The sequence below is a fragment of the Balaenoptera acutorostrata genome, chromosome 7 (assembly GCF_949987535.1).
Source record: "Balaenoptera acutorostrata chromosome 7, mBalAcu1.1, whole genome shotgun sequence".
NCBI classification, from domain to species: Eukaryota; Metazoa; Chordata; class Mammalia; order Artiodactyla; family Balaenopteridae; genus Balaenoptera; species Balaenoptera acutorostrata.
The window spans coordinates 49,947,273-49,969,684 of NC_080070.1; the positions used below are offsets into that span (position 1 = coordinate 49,947,273).

At 39.2% G+C, this 22,412-nt stretch overlaps 2 protein-coding genes across 7 annotated transcripts in view; one reads left to right on the plus strand and one right to left on the minus strand.

The window, feature by feature from the left end:
* The window catches only part of JAZF1 (JAZF zinc finger 1), a 343,179-nt gene extending 334,572 nt beyond the window's left edge, over positions 1-8,607 (plus strand). Inside the window, exons 4-7 of one of the 3 annotated variants that reach the window (XM_057549713.1) lie at positions 263-432; positions 6,209-6,290; positions 7,869-7,946; positions 8,470-8,607. In XM_057549713.1, coding sequence (XP_057405696.1) covers positions 263-432; positions 6,209-6,290; positions 7,869-7,918 — 302 coding nt within the window. In that variant the 3' untranslated portion in view covers positions 7,919-7,946; positions 8,470-8,607. Of the gene's footprint in view, positions 1-262; positions 433-6,208 lie in introns of all 3 variants that reach the window. The other 2 variants (XM_057549711.1, XM_057549710.1) reach the window with 2 other exon arrangements.
* The window catches only part of TAX1BP1 (Tax1 binding protein 1), a 93,493-nt gene continuing 79,686 nt past the window's right edge, over positions 8,606-22,412 (minus strand). The window contains exons 15-20 of one of the 4 annotated variants that reach the window (XM_057549709.1): positions 22,078-22,261; positions 21,572-21,720; positions 11,134-11,216; positions 10,355-10,510; positions 8,926-9,094; positions 8,606-8,830 (exon numbers count right to left, since the gene is read on the minus strand). In XM_057549709.1, the coding sequence (XP_057405692.1) occupies positions 8,965-9,094; positions 10,355-10,510; positions 11,134-11,216; positions 21,572-21,720; positions 22,078-22,261 (702 nt within the window). In that variant the 3' untranslated portion in view covers positions 8,606-8,830; positions 8,926-8,964. Of the gene's footprint in view, positions 9,095-9,299; positions 10,511-11,133; positions 11,217-21,571; positions 21,721-22,077; positions 22,262-22,412 lie in introns of those variants that run through there. The other 3 variants (XM_057549708.1, XM_057549707.1, XM_007193490.2) reach the window with 3 other exon arrangements.

Genomic DNA, 22,412 nt, shown 5'->3' on the forward strand with positions numbered 1-22,412 from the left:
GTTTTAGCCTTCCCAGCACCTTTGCAGTCAATCACCTTGGCCGCAGAATATTGAGTCCAAGTTCTTGCAGAGCTAATTCCTCGCCATGAGTCGCTGGGAAGCCCTCTCCCTGGTCCCTGCGGTGGGAAGGCAGATACGCTCCCCCAAGGACTGTCCCGGGGACTAGATACACTTGCAGCCCCTGGGTGCCTGGGTGCCCTCTCCCGGGTCAGTAGGCGGGCACGCTCCCAACAGCCCTTGCGCTTCTCCTCTGGCCCCACAGGTAGTGAGTACGACGAGGAGGAGGTGGACTACGAGGAGTCGGACAGCGACGAGTCCTGGACCACGGAGAGCGCCATCAGCTCCGAGGCCATCCTCAGCTCCATGTGCATGAACGGAGGGGAGGAGAAGCCTTTTGCCTGCCCGGTTCCTGGATGTAAGAAGAGATACAAGGTAAGAGAAGTACCACCTCGCTCGGCATAACTGGATGGAGAACGGTAAGTCCAATGTCAGCAGAGTCTGAGAGAGGTGCTTCCCTCTTCTGCGCTGGTTGGGTGTGTGGTCCCCTCGGAAAGCCAGGCCTGGGCCCGGGCTGCCCTCGGGTCAGTGCTGTCCCTGGTTTCTGGCCGTTGGGTGTGTTTTCCCCTTCACTGACCTGTGTGGGAGCGGTACGTCCAAAGAGAGTTTTTTGGTGGGAGAATCATGTCTTTGATACTCTTCAGATTCATGTCAGATTGGTCAGAATATCAAATGTCACCTGTTTATTTGCCGAACACCCGCAGTGGTTGGCTCTGCAGGTGGTTCACAGAAGACCACTTTGAAGTCTTAAAAGCCCGCAGACGGTTCACAGAGCCCTTTTGGGAAACGCTGTAGGGTATTTACTTCCAGCTGAGGAAGCCCTTGCTTGAAAGGAGTTCAGGAGAAAAGGGGCTTTGGTATTTTTTCTCACCAAACCTGCCCGCTTTAGCTTCGATGAACTCTCTGTAGGCGGCGCAGAGCCTGTGTCTCTCGGGCCTGCCTCTGGGTGTCAGGGCAGCTGGGGGCGCTAAATTCTCTACTAAGAAGACTCAAAGGGACAGAACAGTGAGAACACCCACAGCACTCAAGTGTGGGTCCAGGGGGCATGTGGAAAAACAAACTTGCAAACTTTCCCATGAGGTGTTAGCAGCTCTTTAAAATCCAACTGTGAGATAGAAATGTAAAAATCAAAAACATACCTGGTGCATTTGATGAGATGCTACTTTCCCCAGCAGATTGACTGTGTTTTTAAAGAAAGGCTTGAAAAATGTGTGGCAGCATAAGTACTTCCCGTATCGCTCCTTCTTCAGTATGTCTCTGAACACTAAAAAAATCTATTTCAATACTTTTTATACCTGCTTCTAATATAAAAGCATGAAACCCAAATGTATCACAGGTAAGTGGCCCAAGATTTCACCTAGTCTATATACTGTTAAATTTTTATCATGGGAAGCACAGATGCGCTTTGTTTAAACTACAATGAAAACCCCAGGATGGAGATGTGAAGTCCCATCAGGGTGTCCTGACGCGCTGTCTGGTGTCCCAGGTGCACGTGTACATCCCTCTGTATCAAGGTGGCGTGGAAGTGGGCGCAGGGGTGAGAAAGCAGCAAAATTGTCATCTCAGGAGCCCAGGGGATTGTTCGACAAGCTAGTTTGTCCGGAGGATAGCTCTGCTTGCAGAAAGAGATTTTTCCCTTCTTTCTTTCTTTCAAAGTGGAGAAAGCTGGACAGGGGTGCTGTCCTTGTACCCTGCCTGCCTCCAGATGCGCCTTCTCTCCATGCTTCATGAGAGCTGGTCCTCTGTGCTCTGCCGTCTTGCTGCCTTCTCTCAAGGGTCCAAACACTGTCTAAAGGATGTCTCGCACATCAGCGATGTTAAAAGAGGGAGCAAAGTAATGACCCAGACTGCAGCTGACCAAAAAAACCCCAAAAAGCTGGTGGGGGTTATAAGCTACACCCTTTATGATGAGGCCTTCTCTCTTTCCCACCTCTCTTTCATTCCTTTTTTACATCCTTTTCCCTTGGTCATTTTTATTTTCTTGTCATTATCCTTTGGCTTCTATTTTTCTCGAGTATCCAGCAATTTCCTCTCCTGCAGTTTGTCTGCGTCTAGGTTGGTGGGGCCTTTGCGGAGTGTTGTTTCTCCATCTGAGGCCAAAAGAAGATTGCATGAACCTTGGGCTGCGGAGGCTGCCTGCTTCAGTACCACTAACTGGCGAATGACATGGGTGGCAATTAGTGGTCCTGATTTCCATGAGGGAAGTGTGAGTTTCCTTTTCTGGGCCAGAGTGCCACGTAATGGTGCATGAGACAGGAACAAATGCATAACTGCTTCTCCTAACCAAGTGCTTGAGATGAGTGTGGTCATATTCCCTAAAGTTTTAGTCTAACTCTTTCTGCTGGGAAGTTACTGGCCGCAGGGTGTACCAGGTGTTCTCCGGTATAATTATTTCATCTTATTTACTGCGTGATTGTTGGAGTGGGTGTTGGTGAGTGGAGGGCGTAATGAGCTTGGTGTGCTGTGGAGTCGGGCAGAATCCACAACTGCTGCCATCTTGTTCATTCCCAGGGCTGACTTCACATGTGTCTCATTCCCTGCCCCCGTCGGCAGGGAGTCTCTCACCCATGAGTCTCTTGGGCACTGACTGAGGATCAGCTCTTCTCACCATTTCATTGGCATTTGCAGAACTGGGAGAAGATGAGCATCTAACTCCCCAGACTTCATACAGAGTAGGGCAAGGGAGCAGGGCCCAGCCGTACAGCTAGGTCTCCGAGTTGTTTCCCGTGTTAATTCTTCTGCCTAGAATGCCCCCCTTCCCCTCCGCTCTCCTTCAGGACCTCTCATTTTCTTTCTTTTTTAAATTAATTAATTAATCTATTTATTTATTTATTTTTGGCTGCGTTGGGTCTTCGTTGCTGCGTGCAGCCTTTCTCTAGTTGCAGTGAGCGGGGGCTACTCTTCATTGTGGTGTGCGGGCTTCTCATTGCGGTGGCTTCTCTTGTTGCGGAGCATGGGCTCTACGTGCGCAGGCTTCAGTAGTTGTGGCACGTGGACTCAGTAGTTGTGGCTCGCGGGCTCTAGAGTGCAGGCTCAGTAGTTGTGGCGCACGGGCTTAGTTGCTCTGCGGCACGTGGGATCTTCCCGGACCAGGGCTCGAACCCGTGTCCCCTGTATTGGCAGGTGGATTCTTAACCACTGTCCCACCAGGAAAGTCCTGAATGTCAGTTTTATTTAAAACCTGAGTACTGAATAAGACAGTAGTTATCAAGTTCTCAGCATGACGAAAAGTTCTCACTGTAGTGACCTTCCTTGCCCTATTGGAGCTTAATTCCCTTTCCCCCTTTCAGAGACCAGAGGATTTAATAAGCATTTCATTTTCAAGTTGCCTGACATTATTTATTTTTGTTAATATTTTTGAAAGACCAAACTCATTTCAGGATCTCTGCAATTAGGAGTTTCAGTGAAGCTTTTTAAGCTCCTCAAGTCTTAGAAAGTGAAGTTCCCATTGCTATCTGTGAATGAACAGATGGGGGAAATCTTACATCTGATTAGAGCTTGCACTAACATTTGTGATAAGGTGTCCCATGACACTTGTGGACATTTTAAATCACAGCAACAAAGAGAAAGAGATGGTAAGGTAGTTTATTGTAGGCTCTTTGGCCAACGCTGGAAATGCGACGTGTTTCCACATGTGCAACTGGCTTCCTAATTTTTCCAGAGTAATAAAGCTGACACGTGTGTCAGTGCCACAGCCACGCACAACACAGTGTTGACATTCCAGCTGGGAACTGACCACGGAACCTGTTGGAATCACCTCAACCCTGGGCGTGTCCTTCCCCTGCTGAACTCCAGATCTGGTTTCATGTTGGAGTGGCTTCTGGTGGCCTTGGCAATTTCTGGTTTCAAACCTTCCCTCACCTAATTATTTAAAAACAAAAAAACAAAAACTTGGGCCTGGATGGAATATCTAAGACCTGGTCCTGTTGGAGTTGCTATATGCCTTTTTGTTTGTTGTTCAAATGTTTATTATTTTTGGTTTCCTCTCTTTTCTGACAAGGTGTGAGTGGCACTGGGGCACAGGGGTAGCTGGATTTATAATGATCCGTCTTGCAACAAGTTCCCTGTGAAAGCGAGGACATGAAATGTTCTAGTAACCCTTCATCCACAGGAAGGAACCCTATGAGGTACTCAGTGAATATCTATTGAGCTAATAAATGGGATATTATTAAGCAGGCAGGTGCAAATTATTAAGCATTTGTGAGTCAGGAGACTTCCCACCATAGTGTTACTATTAGAAAGTTGACAGTCTTTTTCTAATGATCATAAAAGTTATTCCCTCCCTGTCTCCCTCCCTCCCATAGCTTAAAACAATGCTTATCTTTGTTGCCTGGCTCCAGCTAGGTGGCTCTCACCTGGGTCTCTCATGCCACCGCAGTAGGGTGCCAGCTGGGGCTAGATACACAGGTTGGCTTCTTTACCCACGTGCCCGGGCCCCTGGTGGGATGGCTGGAGCAGCAAGGGGCTGGCAGGGCGTATCTACCCATCTCTCTTAATGGGTTGGATTCTGCACCGTCACTGCCCTCCCCACATCCCACCGCAGCAATCTCCTACTCCCCAACATGCCTCTAGAAGACCAGTGAAGTGCTTCCTCACCCTGCATGCAGGGATTAATGCAGGAATGACAAGGGCTGAAGGCGCAGAAGGCCAACAGCTGGACGTTCAGGGAAGAAGTCGTGTCTGTCCTTGTGGTTCAACTCACTGGACAGCCTTCAGACTCAAAGCATAGACAACTGGTTGCTATTTGTCACCCCTGGGTTCAACAAAGTAAAGAGGATTCTCTTCCATAGGACTTTTGAAAAGTATTAATGTGCACTGTGAATCTCCAATAGGGAAATATAAATAGTAATAACCACTGAACATATTTTGTTTCATGGCAACTCTCAATTTCTTCCAGAATGAGGCATGTTCTAACAAATTCATTCATTCACAGATACTAGTGGAGCATCTACTATGTGCCAGGCACTGTGCTAGATGCTCATGAAACAGCTGCAGTTCTTATTCTTTGGGACTCGATAAGGGCATCCTATGAAGTAGAAGACACCTATGTCGGACACCTTTCGTTGGGCACAGGACTGGCCTCAGTGGGCCTAGATTCAGATAATACTTTAGAACACAGTCCACTCTTCTGGTGATCTGTACTCAACAACTTCCTATCTTCTCTTTTCCCTTACTCCTCAATCTGACAGTAGCTGACTTGGAAATTAAGACCTATGCTCTAGTATCACTTCTGCCATTTATTCTTACTTAAATCTCCCATCAGTTTACTCAATGTCCTGAGCCTGTTTACTCACCATGTAATTGGGATAAGCAAAACTAACTTGGTTGAATCTGTAGAGTGATTCTAGGCATGACGTTTTAAATAGAATATGCAAGTGAGCTAGCAAAACCAATTAATAGAAATCCAGAAAGCATTTTGGTATTTCATGTTATCATTTAGGATTTGTAGGCCAATTTGAAGTTTGGAACTTTTCTGTTGCTGAGACTTTAATAACCTAACATTTTTTAAAGTTCACTGTATGTTTGGAATAGTACATAAATAAAAGTAGGGCCTTGTCTGCCCATAGGTGCTTATTTAACACACACAACTGTGCTGGGGCAGGATTTGGGCAGAGATACTGGCTTAATGCAGAGTAGAAAATGGACAAAAAATCCCTATGTAAGGTAGGGATTATCATGATTGGCTGGGAGCAAGACATAAGCTGAGTTTCCAAATGAAGAATTTATACACGTCTTGAACTTCATTACCCTAACCTGTGTTTTCTTTCTTTAGATTTTTTCGGTGCCATCTTGAGGATATTTGTATGTAATTGTTCATCATTAACATTCTTCAGAGTGGAAACAAGATTCAGAGGGAGCTGTGCCTCTTTATACAGTCTGGGTCTTAAATACGTATTTTATGTAAAAGTCGAAAGTAGGTACTTTCAGAGTAACTGAGGTGTATTTGAAATTGCCTTGGCTGAGCTGTGTGCATGACCCAGTCTGCACTGCCCACGATTAACACACGACTGCGAGTTCGCGAAAAAGCCTGTTCTGTATACAGCTGCCATCCAGGAGCTGTCCGGTTGCAGTCAGACCCGCACTGAGGTTTCCCCCCCATCTGACACTGTGTGACTCCGTCTAATAGGTGATATTTTTGTCCTCTCCACAGAATGTGAATGGCATAAAGTACCATGCTAAGAATGGCCACAGAACACAGATTCGTGTCCGCAAACCATTCAAGTGTCGTTGCGGTAAGAGTTACAAAACAGCTCAGGGCCTGCGGCACCACACAATCAATTTCCATCCCCCGGTGTCGGCCGACATTATCAGGAAGATGCAGCAGTAACATGCTGGTCGTAACTGTGCCAAGAAATCCTCACCAGCAGTTGCTGATTTTGAAAACAGCCACCTTTTTTCAGGGGAAGCATTCAGCAACCCTTTAAAGAATAAATGCATGCTTTAAATTTTTTCTGTAATTTTGGAATGATGTATCTTTGTAGAGTTAATGATTTTGTACATTTGCACATGTAATCATCATACCCATTTTCATTACTTTGATATAAGGTGCTAAACAAAAAAAGCTCTAGGTTTTTCAGCACATTTCCCCCAAAACAAGACAGAAATTGAGGGCATGTTGCGTATTGTTTAGCTGTGTTGCAGTGATATCAGTTGTGGGGGAGGAGGGGCTGGCACTGAGGGTTTTTCCCCCAAGATTATAATGTGATTGGTTGAAGTTTTTCAACACATCAACTCATTGTGTTCAAAACCAAAATAATACCTTCACTGTCAAACTGGTTACCATGCCTTACATAATGGAGTTAGTTAGTACCTGTGACTAGAAAGACTTTAGGTAACGGAAATATAAATAAGAAAGAATGTTTAACATAATATGCTAAAAATATTTTCATATTTAAATAACATACATAAAAGGTGTGCTTTCTGTGTTTTATATTATCTTGCAAATCCTTTTGACCTTTAAAAAGCTGAAAATCTTGCCATCTGACTTAACAATCATTTTAGTGTTACAAATGGCATTTTTGTACAAAAAGTCTATTCAGTTCACTCATTAACACATTCATTTGAGTGCCTGCTAGGTGCAAGGGATTCAATTTATGCCTATTGATATCTGTGGACCAAGATACCAGTTTAGTGAAATACTTTCCCCTGAAATCTGTTAGGAAACACTTTGAAATACTTAAGTGCAAATTTTGTGTGTGTGAAATTTAGTTCTACCTTCATCTTTAGGTGAAGTTTTAAAGCACTTTGTAGTTCTCTATTGCCAACAGATTTAATGTTTTATGTGTTGCCAATTCTTGCAACCACTGCCCTAACAAACCTGTGGGTTGCAAATAAGAATTAAAATTCCAAGCACGTTTCAAACAGGAACATTTTGTTAAGACCCCTGTCGCCTCCTCATGCTCATTGTTTTTAGACTTTTTTTAAAGGCACTTTTTCCATCACATCGTAGATGTCTGTATTCCCACTGGAAATGTCTGTTTAGCTTTGTAAGACATTTTGCTGAAATATGAAATTGAGCCTTATTGACAGTTAAGTGCTTCTTGCAGCAGGTGGTCAAAGAGTGACTAATGCGTGACCCATTAGAGCATAACCTACGTCTGGACCATTCCTAAAGTTTTTCTTACCAACAGTACCATCATGCCTTGAGTGTTCATTTCTCCCAAGTGCTATTCCTTAAACATGAGTTTACCAATTGCCTAATTATGCAATAAAAATTGCTTTGAGATGGCTAACTGCCCACAAAACTGATGAAAATCAAACTCGAAATGCTTGTAAAATAACTTTCTTCCCGTGTTTCCATTTGTTGAAAGTCTTACAGATGGAAAGCAGGTGTTCCTCCTCAATTTTTCAGACGTTTTGAAAGGAAGACAATTCTGTTAGCCAGATGGGTAAGCTTCTATTAATACACTCTTAAATTGTGAATCCCTCATAATGAGGGATTTAAAAGATATTTATAAAGACACTGCCCGCTAAAAATGTCCTCAGATCTCTGAAGAGTAGTCTTGGTCCTGAATATACAGTGTTATCCTTTATGTTTTAAAGGGTGATACAGACATGAGAAGCCACTACTAGTTGGTGCATAAGAAGGCCCTACTTGGCTATTTCATATCTACCTAGAATTGACCAAAAATTATTTTAGGCCAGCAGTTATTATTTAGCTTCGCTCCTTCTAGTGCAAGAAACTGTAGGCTGGATCAGTAGTTCAACAGCTAAACAGTCATAAAATAGTCATTGTGCATGTTCAATTTCTTTCAACTATAAAAATTGCCAGTTTCTATTTACTTATTCATTGTGACAGTATTACTAAACAGGTAAGGATGGGAATATTTTGTTATACCGTGTATAGTGAATGTATTGTACTGTGTCTGTGAAAACTGTGCTTTAAATTATATTTTCATATGTTTTGTTCAGGACAGAGCACATTAAGTTTGAAAGCAACAGAGGTTTGTTTTAGAACTGAAGGCAACTTAATGAAACAAAATTGCTGTCAAGAAAAGCTGCTTATAAATGTAAATGAAATCACATTTAAAATAAACTGCCTCTGACCCAAAATAAACATGGCTCTTTATTTTCATTAGCATCCATTATAAAGACCAGTATCAAGTTCGCCACAGAAATGAATATATCCATTCAGTACCTTGTTCTAAGGCTGCCTTTTTTGGGCGGTGGTGGGGGGGGGGGGTGCAGAATTCAGCTGACAGACACATGTAGATTTCATCAATGTTTTGCCTAGGTCAGTATGATGAACAATTTCATTTCACTGGTAGTAGCACTGTAATATTCAAAGGATACTTTACTTTTAGGTTAGCATGGTCCATAATTATTAACTGATGCAACAAAAATGTTCATATCATTGAACTATTTTACCTGGATATATTCTGCTTAGCCTATAACCTATCCAGAAGCTTAAAACATGGAGTCTTCATTATTGTTGCATCCCAGGTCTGCCATGTCCTGATATCTGACTGGCCAATACTGTTTTGCCCTAGGCTCAAACCTTTTAAAGGATTCCAATGATGATACATGAATTCTTCTCCTAGAAACAAATGCAAGTGAGATGTTGTATATGCGGTTCACATATAGTACCCCAAAATGCCACTACACTGAATATTAAGTTAACATCTTAGATAGCTAGTTTGCTTAAGACAAGCTTAAATATTTTGATATAACCACAAAAACAGCAAAATCAAAAAGTCAGTACTTTAAATCCTTAACATTCATATTCTAAAAGAGGAAAGGACTGTAGTTCAGAAAATTTTTTTAATGACCCAGACCAAAAAGACATTCAAGATGCTAGACTTAATGAAAATCACAAATAAATCTGACAATGAAATTATACACTTCTAAAAATGTGTCTACTTTAATGTTAATGAATACACTATATACAGCAGAGTCATAACGAACATGATAGTTTGATTTGGGTTTATGCATTACATATTTAATCACTTACTGAGAACATTTTTTCAAAGTTATACTCTTATCAGGAAAATGTGCAAAAAGACATACATTTTCTGTGATTTTATGCCACAACCATCACTGTTTAGTAGATCATTTAATACTGAAACAATTACGCTGACATATCTTGTTCCATTTCCCCATCAGATAGAAATACAACTTTAAGATGGCTTAAAAATAATCATTCAGGTATTCTAAAATTTTTTAGTCATAAAATTAGCAAAATATGCTTTCTATTAATTCCTAAAGCAAAGATTTCAAATATAAAAAGGATATTTGCTATCTTGGAAGCATGTGATCTCATTCTACATGCAGCTCTCTTTCTAAAGAGGGTTAAAAAAAAAACATTTCATGGGCTAAATTATGAAGTTTCTGTATTCAAAAGAATAACTGCAAGACTTACGATAAATTCTTTGTATTTCAACAAAGTCAACAGAGATGTGTAAATATTCTGCTAAATAACACACTATACATACCTATTTTTTCAGTGTGGTAACATTAAAATAATCCGTTTCCTTCATTCATATAATTTTGCAAAATGGGGAATAAATAAAGATACAAACACACAAGAACTTCTTAAGCAGGTAAGATTAACAGAGGTTAAAATTATATTTATTGATAAGTGGTAAGCCAAGGACTGACCCTGACACTAGTAACACCAAACTCAAAGTAGCTCTTGGTCAGAAAAGTGCAGTAGAGGGTGCATGAAAGTGACACCTTGTGGTCTCCTTAGTGGTCTGAGGTGATTTTTTTTCCAACTGCTAAACTGTATTATTAACTCCTAATAAAAATTAACTAGTCAAAATTTAAAACATTCTGATCAAAATGGGTCTGTACATGCCTTTCAAACCCCTGCTGGTCATAGTCAGGAGGGAACTGCTCGCTGCACATTGGGCACACCTTCCAGTGACTTTCAACATGTTCTTCAAATTTGCTCTGATCATAGTTGGGAGGGAACATTAATTCACAGAGTGGACATTTCTTCTGAACATCAAAGCTTGAGGAAATAAAACGAAAGAATTACGTATTTCTAATAAACAGATTTTTAACAGCAGTAGTCTTCAGATACAGCGAGGTTACATTTATCTAGTTAAGCTGATATTCATACTAACACTTACCTTGAAAGTCTTCAGTTACACCAAGAACCTCTTTTTCTGCTCCTAAAAGCTTGCTATTGACAATTGTGTAAACCATTTATAAAGCCTCTAATTTTAGTTTTACAATTAGATTGACAAAGAAAATCTTTTTCTCATCAAAATCCAAAAACTACAATCACATTATGTGAAATGAGGCTCAGTGACAAGAATTCTTCAATTTTTAACTAACAAAATATGCCTTTTGTAAAACTATAAAGATTCATACAACTTGTAGCTTCCCAACAGTGTTCATTCAGTTTAACAACTAAAGGTGTTTACAGCACTGGTCCTCAAGGTACGGCGCGCATCAGAACCACCTGGAGGCATGCTGAGACACACACTGCTGGGCCCTACAGCAAGGATTTGGGGTTCAACAAGATCTGAGTTAAGGCCCTGGACCATATGCATTTCTAACAAATTTTCAAGGACCATACGTTGAGAGCCACAGGTAATCCCAATTCTACACAGGAAAGAGCAAAATTACCTGGCATCAAAGCAAAAGCCTGTTCCGTGCCCACGTAAATGCTGACTTGGAGGATCAGGAGCAGGGGGCACGTTCTCGTCTTCCTAGGCAAAAAATAATTGTGCAACTTTTGAGAAAAGTGAAACCAAATAGAAGTTCCTCAATTAACTCAATCAAGCACCGTATAAAGGAAATAAGATTACACTTTTAAAAATTTACTTCTATTATCATTAAATTAGATTTTCATGTAAACATGTTTGAAAGTAACTTTTTTTTTTTTTTAGAGAGTATTTCACTATGGACTAAGTCTTACCTTGAAATAAAAAGCAGTATTCAGTGGAATGGAGAGTATACTACACCTGTGTGTGTGAGTGAAGCAGAGATCAATAGACTTTTTTGACCGATATGTAGGTAACTTTACCAACCTTTTATCATTCCATACACTGGGTGACCACTTTCATAAAAATCTTAAGACTGCATTATTTTTCCTGTTATTCTCATTTAATGACTATTCGTCTGTAAGATAGGCAGGATCTTCTGTGATAATATATATCCAATGCACAATACGTAGAAATTATAAATAAAGGAAAACTAACAGTGTGTGTGTGTGTATGTTTTGGGGCAAATACACAAGCGAATCCAACTGGAAAACCATGTTAAAGCGAAGCAATGCACCAAACTACAGGCCTCAAAAACCCTGATGTAAAACAATCAGATTCAAATTTAAATATCTGATTAACATTATCAAGGAAGACTCCTAAAACCCTGTAAATCTGAGTCGGAATCAGAAAGAAGATGCTGGTTTGAATTCCCATGCCTGCATCCCTCTAGTCACTTTTTATAGATGTGCACATTGCTGCTACATCAATATCCAAACACAACTGTCACTTCACATCCAAAGCAGCCACATTCATCTGAAGTGCCCACTTGCTTTCTTTCCCTGAGCAGTTTGTTAGCTGCTTTCATGCCATGACCTAACAGCACACAACAGGTAGAAGAGGCACTGATGAAAGTCCTTATGTTGCTGGGTAGTCATGATTGCCCCAGAACTATTAATAGGCTAAGTCAGGTCTGTCATAGGAAGAGGTTCCAAAAAAGTGTATGTGACTTGAAATTTGAAGTGACCAAACAAAAGATAAATTGAATTCTTTTTTTTTCTTTTGAAGGGGGGGAGGGAATAGTTAAGGGAAGGCAGGGTAACTTAGCTATTATCCTGACAATTATCCCCCCCTAAAAGCTCAAAAAAGGAGGTGAGAGACTTTTATTTTTCCCATGTGCATCACATGAGAAAACACTTTTGTTTACATATGATTCCCTTAGGATATAACTGGGCAAAAGAAAAACAGGATCAATAACCTAATAGGGCATTGAGAAGTTGGGGAATATTGGGCAAGTACTTCATATACTTCAAAAATTAAAAGTCTTTAAGTAACTAAAATCCAGACAGTTTTTAAATCTGCAGGTACAAAGAGGGAAGATGATTTAGTAGCTGAATCTGCTAAGCTTACATATGTATAACAGGCAAATTATGATTCTGTGCCACGTTACTCCGGCTGCCATACTTAGGCCTTCCAGCAACAATATCTGAAAATGAATCTGCTTAAACAACTACATATAAAATAATGAACAAAATTTTCTCATATCTAAATGACATAAAAATATATAAATGTTTTAAAAATTTTTGAAATGCTATTGAAGAAAATGAGAATAATAAAACGAAAGGTCTTCATATTCTACTTTTCAAAATTCTTGATGAGACATATTTATAATATTGTACAACTTTCTAGGGGTGAAAAATATAATGGAACCAAAACTCTCACAACCACCTTTCCCTGTGTTTTACAACAGCTGCGGCTCACACCAATTCACTGCTTCCGTGAAGCAGCTAACAATAGAGTTTGGAACTAGCTAAGGTGCTAGGTTCAGACCACCTATCAGACATGTTAACCCTGCTTATAAAATATGTGGATGAGGGGGCAAAAAAAGCAATTTATACTTTCTAAGCCATATATAATTTGGTAAGGGTAACTATTATTCTGTATCTTCTACCAGAATAAAAGGGGAGAGGGACTGAAGAGTAGAATTCTAGATGTAATAGTGAGACATAAGTCCTCATGAAATAAGAAATCACCTACTGGGAGAATAGTTTAAAACCAGGAAGTATGTAATAAAATCTGAGTAACCAATTCATATAATAAAGTCTTTGGTGATCTTGTCATGCAAAATGACCAAATTTTCACTCACAAATACAGTTATTCCATTTTACTCATCAAGCTCGGCTAATTAGTTTCCAAACCATACTAGTTTACATATAACAAATTAGCCCGGGAAGTGAGGCTGTTAAGGCAGGCTCACGGCCAGCAACAAAAAATGGCTACTGGTGAAAAAAGAGAGGAAAGCAGACAAGAACCCAAAACATCAAATAGGATTTCAACACTGGATCATACAGCTTTACTATACACCTTAAAAGAATGTGAGGATATCATTCAATATTGAGTTTTTAATTAATAAACTTCAGTCATCAAGGTTATTAGTATTCTATTTTAGCAAGATTTCCACCCCAAACTACTAAAATAATCAAGTTTTAGCACTGAAAGTTGTCAACTCAAAAGAATTTTGAATAGCAAGTTTTAAAGTATAAGTACCTAGTATTTTAGCTAAACTGCTGAAATAATCTTGTAAGCAAATATTACTGGGAATACCACACTGAAATGTATTTATGAACAATTCCAAATAATTAAATTTTTCTTAAGAAAACATTTTCAATAGCATTTTAATCTCTACAAAGGTCTAAACACTCTACATTGTTCATGTACCTTTAGACCCATGAGCACAATACTCTTTCTATTTGCAAACTGGTTTTTAAGCAAAGGAGACATGCTACGGTAAACTGAAGCTCTATTTGAAACCCAAAACTTCTCATGAGATGCTCAACCCAAAATCTAGTCTCTAAAAAATATTCTTGTTTTTAATCAAAGTATATAACCAGTTTGAACATCTGAAATAGTATTAAAATTGGTTAATCTCTCAGACAACAAAATACGTTTAATCATAGTAAATTCAAAATGCAATCATGATCATAAAAATACAATTACCATACGATACAACAATTCCATTTCTGGGTATATATCCAAAAGAACTGAAAGCAGGAACTCAAACAGATATACTGGTACACCTATGGTCATAGCAGCATTATTCACAATAGCCAAAAGGTGGAAACAACTCAAATGTCTATCAATGGATGCATGGAAAAACAAAATGTGGTATACACATACAATGAAATATTACTTAGCCTTAAAAAGGAAGAAAATTCTGACATCTTACAACATGAATGAATCTTGAGGACAGACATATATTAAGTGAAATAAGCCCATCACAAAAAGATGAATACTATATGATTCTATTGTACTTATATGAGGTATCCAGAATAGTCAAATTCAGAGAGACAAAGTAGAATGGCAGTTGCCAGGGGCCAGAGGGAGGGAGGAATGGAGTTGTTGTTTAACGGGTATAGAGTTTCTGTTTTGCAAGATGAAAAGAGTTCTGAAGACTTGCTGCACAACAACGTGAATATACAGTTGACCACTGAACAATGAGGATTTGAACTGCATAGATCTGCTTTTATGTGGGATTTTTTTCAATAGTATATACTACAATACTACATGAAATGAGGTTGGTTGGATCCTCGAATGCAGATCTGTGGAAATGGGAGAAACCACAGATGTAGAGGACCAACTGTAAGTTATACTCAGATTTTCAACTGCATGGAGAGTTGGCACCCCTAACCCTCGCATTTAGGGTCATCTGTACTTACTGCTATAGAAGCATGTACTAAAAAATAGTTAAGATGGTAAATTTTATGTGTATTCAACCACAATAAAATATGCAATTGTGATCAAACTAGCAATACACACTCAGGAGCTAATGATTGAGTTACACCATCTAAATCATTAGGATTCAGACAATCAGAATTTCTGAAACTGTGTTATGGTTCCACCTTTGCCAGGAATTATTAATTGAAATATTTAGGTATCATTAAGGAGCTAGTAATGAATATCAATGAAGAAAGATCCACCACTTAATAGAACTTTTACTAAGTTAATAATTACTACTTTAGTTTAAGAACATCCTATAAGAAACATTTGCTAAGGCCAAAATCAACACATTAAGAACAGAGTACCAATGACTCTGGGTAACTTTTATATACAACTAAAGAATTAACGTTTATCCTTATAACTGTATTATTAAGTAATATTAGTCAACATTCTCTTTTTATGAGATGTTACTGTTTAAGCTCAGCCAAACATCCATTTCTAGTAATATGTCAATGAAGGAATATCACTGAATTATAACTCCATAAAATTTAAAGGTATTTTAAAAATAGGAAAGCAAATAATTTTGTAAGATCTCTATTTTCAAATGTCACTTTTCTCAGATACATGCAGCCCTATGTTCATGCAGCACTATTTACAAGAGCCAAGACATGGAAACAACCTAAATGTCCATCGACAGATGAATGGATAAAGAAGATGTGGTATATATGTATACAATGGAATATTACTCAGCCATAAAAAGAGTGAAATAATGCCATTTGCAGCTACATGGACCTAGAGATTATCACACTAAGCGAAGTAAGTCAGAAAGAGAAAGACAAATACCATATGATATCACTTACATGTGGAATCTAAAATAATGACACAAATGAACTTATCTACGAAACAGAAACAAACTCACAGAGAGCAGACTTGTCGTTGCTGAGGGGGGCTGGGGGGAGGGGGGTGGATTGGGAGTTTGGGATTAGCAGATGCAAACTATTACATATAGAATGGATAAACAACAAGGACCTATTGTACAGCACAGGGAACTATATTCAATGTCCTGTAATAAACCATAATGGAAAAGAATACCAAAAAAAGTTACTTTTCTCCATATCCAAAACTTAAAACAAACCAAAGACCTAAATTAGAAGCTAGAGCTACCTTAGATAAAGCAATGGTTTCTGAGATACGACAACAAGAGTACAAGCAAAAAAAGGATACGTAAATTTGACTTCATCAAAATTTAAAACTTTTGTGCTGCAAAGGATACCACCAAAAGAATATAAAGACAATCCACAGATGGGAGAAATATTTGCAAATCATTTATCTGGCAAGGGACAAATAATCCTATATAAAAATGGCCAAAGGACTTGAATAGACATTTTCCTAAAGAACATATACAAATGGTCAACCAGCACATTAAAGATGCTCAATATTATTAGCCATCAGGGAAATGCAAATCAAAATCATGATGATATGCCACTTCTCATCTACTAGGATGGGCTATCATCAAAACAACAGACAACAAGTGTGGGTAAAGATGATGTAGATAAACTGGAACTCTTACACTTACACACTGCCAATGGAAAAGGAATCAGGCAATTCTTCAAAAGGTTAAACACAGAGTTACCCTATGACCCAGCAATTCAACTCCTAGGTATATAACCAAACTGAAAAAGGTATTCAAACAAAAACTTGTACATAAGTTCACAGCAGCACTATTCACAAGAGCCAACTGTTAATCAACAGAGGAATTGATAAACAAAATGTGGTATATCCATACAACACACTATTCAGCATTTAATACAAAGGAATGCAGTACATTTTTCATGCTAAATATGTATGCATGCTAAAACATGGATGGATCTTGAAAACATTATGCTAAGTGAAAGAAGCCAGTCACAAAAGACCTCATGTTAGAAGATTTGACTCACATAAATGTCCAGAATAAGCAGCTCTACAGAGACAAAGTAACTGCTAAAGGGTACAGGGCTTCTTTTTGTGGTGAGGAAAATGTCCTAAAATTGAATGTGGTGATAGCTGCACAATTCTCTGAATATACTAAAAACCACTGAATTGTATACTTTAAATGGTAATTGTATGGTATGTGAATTATATCTCAATAAAGCTGTTACCAAAAATTACTTTTCTAAGATGATCTGAACATTAGTAGGCAGAAAATAAAAATAATTAAAAGCATTTCTTTAGCTAAAATCGTTAGTCACAAATATTTAAATAGACCCTACTGTATATGAAAGGCATTGTACTATATGGTATAGAGAAGGTAAAATTCAGCATTAAGAGATGCCAACCAGGGACTTCCCTGGTGGTCCAGTGGGTAAGACTCCACACTCCCAATGCAGGGGGCCTGGGTTCGGTCTCTGGTCAGGGAGCTAGTTCCCACATGCATGCCGCAACTAAGAGTCCGCATGTCGCAACAAAGATCCCGCGTGCCGCGACGAAGACCAGGCGCAGCCTAAATAAATAAATATTTAAAAAAGAAAGAAAAAAAAAAAGAGATGCCAACCAGAGATACATAATCAGCTGGAAATAAGTGTGTATTAAAAAAACTAAAAATAGAACATATAGAATTCATGTAATCTTTTTTTTTAATTTATTTTATTTATTTTTGGCTGCGCTGGGTCTTCGTTGCTGTGCGCAGGCTTTCTCTAGTTGCGGTGAGCGGGGGCTACTCCTCATTGCAGTGCGTGGGCTTCTCACTGCGGTGGCTTCTCTTGTTGCGGAGCACGGGCTCTAGGCCCGCAGGCTTCAGTAGTTGTGGCTTGCGGGCTCTAGAGCACAGGCTCAGTAGTTGTGGTGCACAGGCTTAGTTGCTCTGTGGCATGCAGGATCTTCCAGGACTAGGGCTTGAACCCACGTCCCCTGCGTTGGCAGGAGTATTCTAAACCACTGCGCCACCAGGGAAGCCCCTCATGTAATCCTTTTGATGAAGTCTAATTTATCTATTTTTTCCTTTGTTGCTTGTGCTTTTGGTGTCATATCTAAGAAACCATTGTCTAACATCACAAAGACCTACCTCTATGTTTTCTTTTGAATTTTATACTTTAGCTCTTATATTTAGGTTCAATTTGAGTTAATTTTTGTATATGGTATGAGGTAGAAGTCCAATTACATTTTTTTTGCATATGGATATCCAAATGTCCCAGCATCATTTGTTGAAATGATTATTCTTTCCCCTTTGAAATGTCTTGGGGGACTTCCCTGGTGGTGCAGTGGTTAAGAATTGGCCTGCCAGGGGCTTCCCTGGTGGCGCAGTGATTGAGAATCTGCCTGCCAATGCAGGGGACACGGGTTCGAGCCCTGGTCTGGGAAGATCCCACATGCCGCGGAGCAACTAGGCCCGTAAGCCACAATTGCTGAGCCTGCGCGTCTGGAGCCTGTGCTCCGCAACAAGAGAGGCCACGATAGTGAGAGGCCCGCGCACCGCGATTAAGAGTGGCCCCCACTTGCCACAACTAGAGAAAGCCCTAGCACAGAAACGAAGACCCAACACAGCCAGCCAGCCAGCCAGCCAGCCAGCCAGCCAGCCAGCCAGCCATAAATGAATGAATGAATGAATGAATGAATGAATTGGCCTGCCAATGCAGGGGACACGGATTTGATCCCTGGTCCAGGAAGATCCCACATGCCGCGGAGCAACTAAGCCCTTGCGCCACAACTACTGAGCCTGCGCTCTAGAGCCCGCATGCCACAACTACTGAAGCCCGTGCGCCTAGAGCCCGTGCTCTGCAACTAGAGAAGCCACCGCAATGAGAAGCCCGCGCACTGCAACGAAGAGTAGCCCCCGCTCACCGCAACCAGAGAAAGCCCACGCGCAGCAACAAAGACCCAACACAGCCAAAAATAAATTTTAAAAAAAAAGTCTTGGCAGTCTTGATAAAAGTGAATTGACTGTAATTATATACTACTTTTGTAAACAGAAAACATATTGGTTATATTCAAAGTAAAATTTTAAAAATAAGACAACATATGAAAAATGGCAAAATTTAAGAAAGGCAAAAATTCCATGTGTCATGACAATGGGAAACAGGACTTGATTCTTTCAAGCAGTGATTCCCAACAATTTTGGAATCATAGCCCCTTTGAAAACCACAGATCCTTCTGAGAATAAAAACTAAAAAACTCATCAGAAAAAAATGTAAATACAAAAATTGTCAGTCTTCAATTGGGGGGTTCATAGTGAAGGATTCATGTGGAAAGCTGCAAACTACACATTAACAGAATGTGTGAACCTCAGTCTTTCAGAGATAGAGGAGAAAGGAAAGAAGTAAAGCTAGTCAGGTGGAAGGGAAACACTATACAAAGGCATAAAAACAACTGGAAAGTGGGATATGTGTTAAAGGAAGAGAAAGTAATCCAACCTTGCCTGATGGGCTTTAGGAAGTTTAGACCAGTGCAACTCAAACTTTATTAAGCACATGATCACCGAAAGACTTTGTTAAATGCAGTCTGATTCTCTGTAGGTCTGGAGTGGAGCCAGAGATTCCTTATTTCTAACAAGCTCCCAGGAGATACCAATAGTGTTAGTCCAAAAATGATATTTTTGTGTAGCAAGAGTTTAGACCATGGTTCCCAAAACTGTGCAGGAGGCTACTGAGATGCTAAAGGTGCCATTAACTGAGAAAGTCTGGGAACCTCTGGTTTAGTCGTTTGGTAGGTTGATAGGTGGTAAAACCACAACTTCCATAGCCAAACTGATGAGGCTGTACGCTTACCAGCTGTATGACTTGAAGCAAGCCAGGTAGTCTGTCTCTGTTTCCTCCAATATAGTAACAGTTTCTACCTCATAGGACAGCTATGAAGAGTTAATATATTTAAAGTGTTAAGCATTAGCTGTCCAATAAAACTACAGAAATGTCTATTGCCATCACTATCATCATAATTAAAACTATGAGGTGAAGGGGAGTGAGTCATAAAAGCCTTTTTTGATCTGACAGAAAGTTTTTGGTGCAGAAGGGAGGAGATATGGCAGGTATGACTGGAGGGGGCTGGAAGTGCAGCCGCTTCAACCCCAACTGAAAGGCACTGGGTCCCGGGCTGTTAAATACTTCCAGGGCAAAGAACCAGAGAAAAGGGACAGGTCAACTCAGAGCTGCTTTTCATACTTTAACTAAAACACTTCATTTGCAAGTGATTTTTGTTGCTGTAATGACAAGAATTTTTTTTAAAAAATATGGTCTGAATGTACATAAAAATTAGTTTCTGTCTAATGTGAAAAATCTTCTGATAGCAAAATACAATTACCCAAGGTGTGCCTATTAAGACCCCTTCCATCTCATTACCAAATCTAAGCATGTCAGCAAATGAGCACAAGACTCTAACACTGCTTCTCATGGGTTTGCAGGAGGGCAAAGCACACAGATCAGAAAGAACATTCTGCTAATTAAACTGAAGCAGATGACTACAGAAGAGAAGAGCTTGTCACATGTAACATCTGTGCCAAGAATGATCAGATTAAATATGCAAAATGTGAAGTAAAGGTGTGAAAAAGCAGTAAGATGATACTCTAGACTTCATATAGGCTACCAAAGTTCTGACAGTTTTCCTAATTATTCCCAGTAATGGATATAGGAGGCCAAAAGGCAGAAGAGAGAAATACATTTTTCTCCATTATGGGTGTTGAGCACTAGGGCTAAAATCATGCCTGTCTGAACACTGATCAGTTTCTGCAAAGGTTAATAGCAATTAAATGCAGCAAACTAGATTAAATGAGAGACAGGTCATGATACCGCTGTACTTGCAAAGAGCACGATAAAGCATTTCTTTTAAACATATCTTAATGCACAGAAAATCCGAAAAGAGCTGCTATGAGGAAAAGGATCTATTAAATGGTGAAGAAATCTCTTAAATGAAATAAAAAGAATGCCATGCCACATAAACTGATTCAATTATCAACAGTACTGTACTGCTGAGAGATTAAATACTAATGATGTCTACAAGAGTATTTCTCTGAAAAAGAAAACTGATACACACACTTCTTTTTCTTGCTAAAGATAACGAAGAGTCCACTTTGTAAAGTGGGATATAAATGCAAAACTGAAAAGATGCACACCAAAGCATAACACTGTCATTAACACTTTGCTTCTTGCAACCTAGTACATCTACAATCAAAAGAATATAGTAAATAACTGTGATAATTAAGATTAAACTATCTGTGACTACAGTTAATACTGTATTGTATATTTGAAAGTTGCTAACAGAGTAGATCTTAAAAGTTCTCATCACAAGAAAAAAAAATTATAGCTGTATGATGATGGATGTTAACTAGACTTGTTATGATGATCATTTCACAATATACACAAATACCGAATCATTATGTTCCACACCTGAAACATATGTTATATGTCAATTATAGCTCAATCTAAAAAAAATGTTTAAGATTAAACTATCTTATAACTACAATATTCTAAGGTCATTCTCTCCATAAATCCTAAAGTTAAGTCTGAAGCATATTAATGGTTGATTTTTCAAATTTAAATACAAGCAGATTTTTCAAAAAATCAAGTAAGCAATCATGTGTACACACAAGCATATACATTCTCTCTTTCCACACACACATAACTCTCTACACAGGACAAAAAATAAAAGGGACAGGCTCAGAAAATAGAAATTCAATTTACTTTACTATCCTCAGGGTCTTCTAAACCATCAGGTCGACTTAGGTTTCGAGCAGGCTGGCTGCAGACAACATTATCTTCCAGTCCCCAAGAGGGTACTCTCACAGGTGGCCTTTGGATTTCATCTGGGTAAAAAGCACCATCTGCTCCATCTGAAATAAAAATTTTGGAAGGGTAGGGTAAAAGCTGGTACTAAAATTAGAATCTCTGTGTATAGCTATGATGAACAGAATATAAAGAACCACTTTAGTGTATCCAAAAAAATGTCTTTTTTTTAACCCAAATGATCTTTAAAAATAAGAACTATGTGCAATAAGCAAATAGACTCCTCATTCATGGTGTACTGCTTCTAGATGAAGCCAGTTAGTGTTAAACATTAAAACTGCTTATTATAAAACAAGATTTCTGTTAGAGTTGATCATACCAACAGTTCTCTAATCCCAGGAAGATACAAACAAACAAAAAAAACTCCACATTCAGCTAACCCCAACCAAAAATATTGTAATAACCTCTTGTTTCCTGTGTTGCATAAGGATTACCAAACTGCAGAACTGGTTGTGTATTTGGCACTGCAGGAACATGACCATTTTGCTCTGAGCTGGTGTTGAAACACTGTGAGATCTGCTGAGGACTCTGGGAATTCTGACCCTCCAATTTCCTTTCTGCTTGATTTTCTATACTCCTTTTAAGTTCCTAAAATTAACAAAAACAAAGGTGAATAAGCAACCAAATATTTTTTTAACAAGAAGAGCATTAAATATTTAGCCAAAATATAACAATAAAATGATTTCCCTATTATATTTAAAGTATACAGTTGGAAAGGCTGGTTCTCAACTTCTCATAA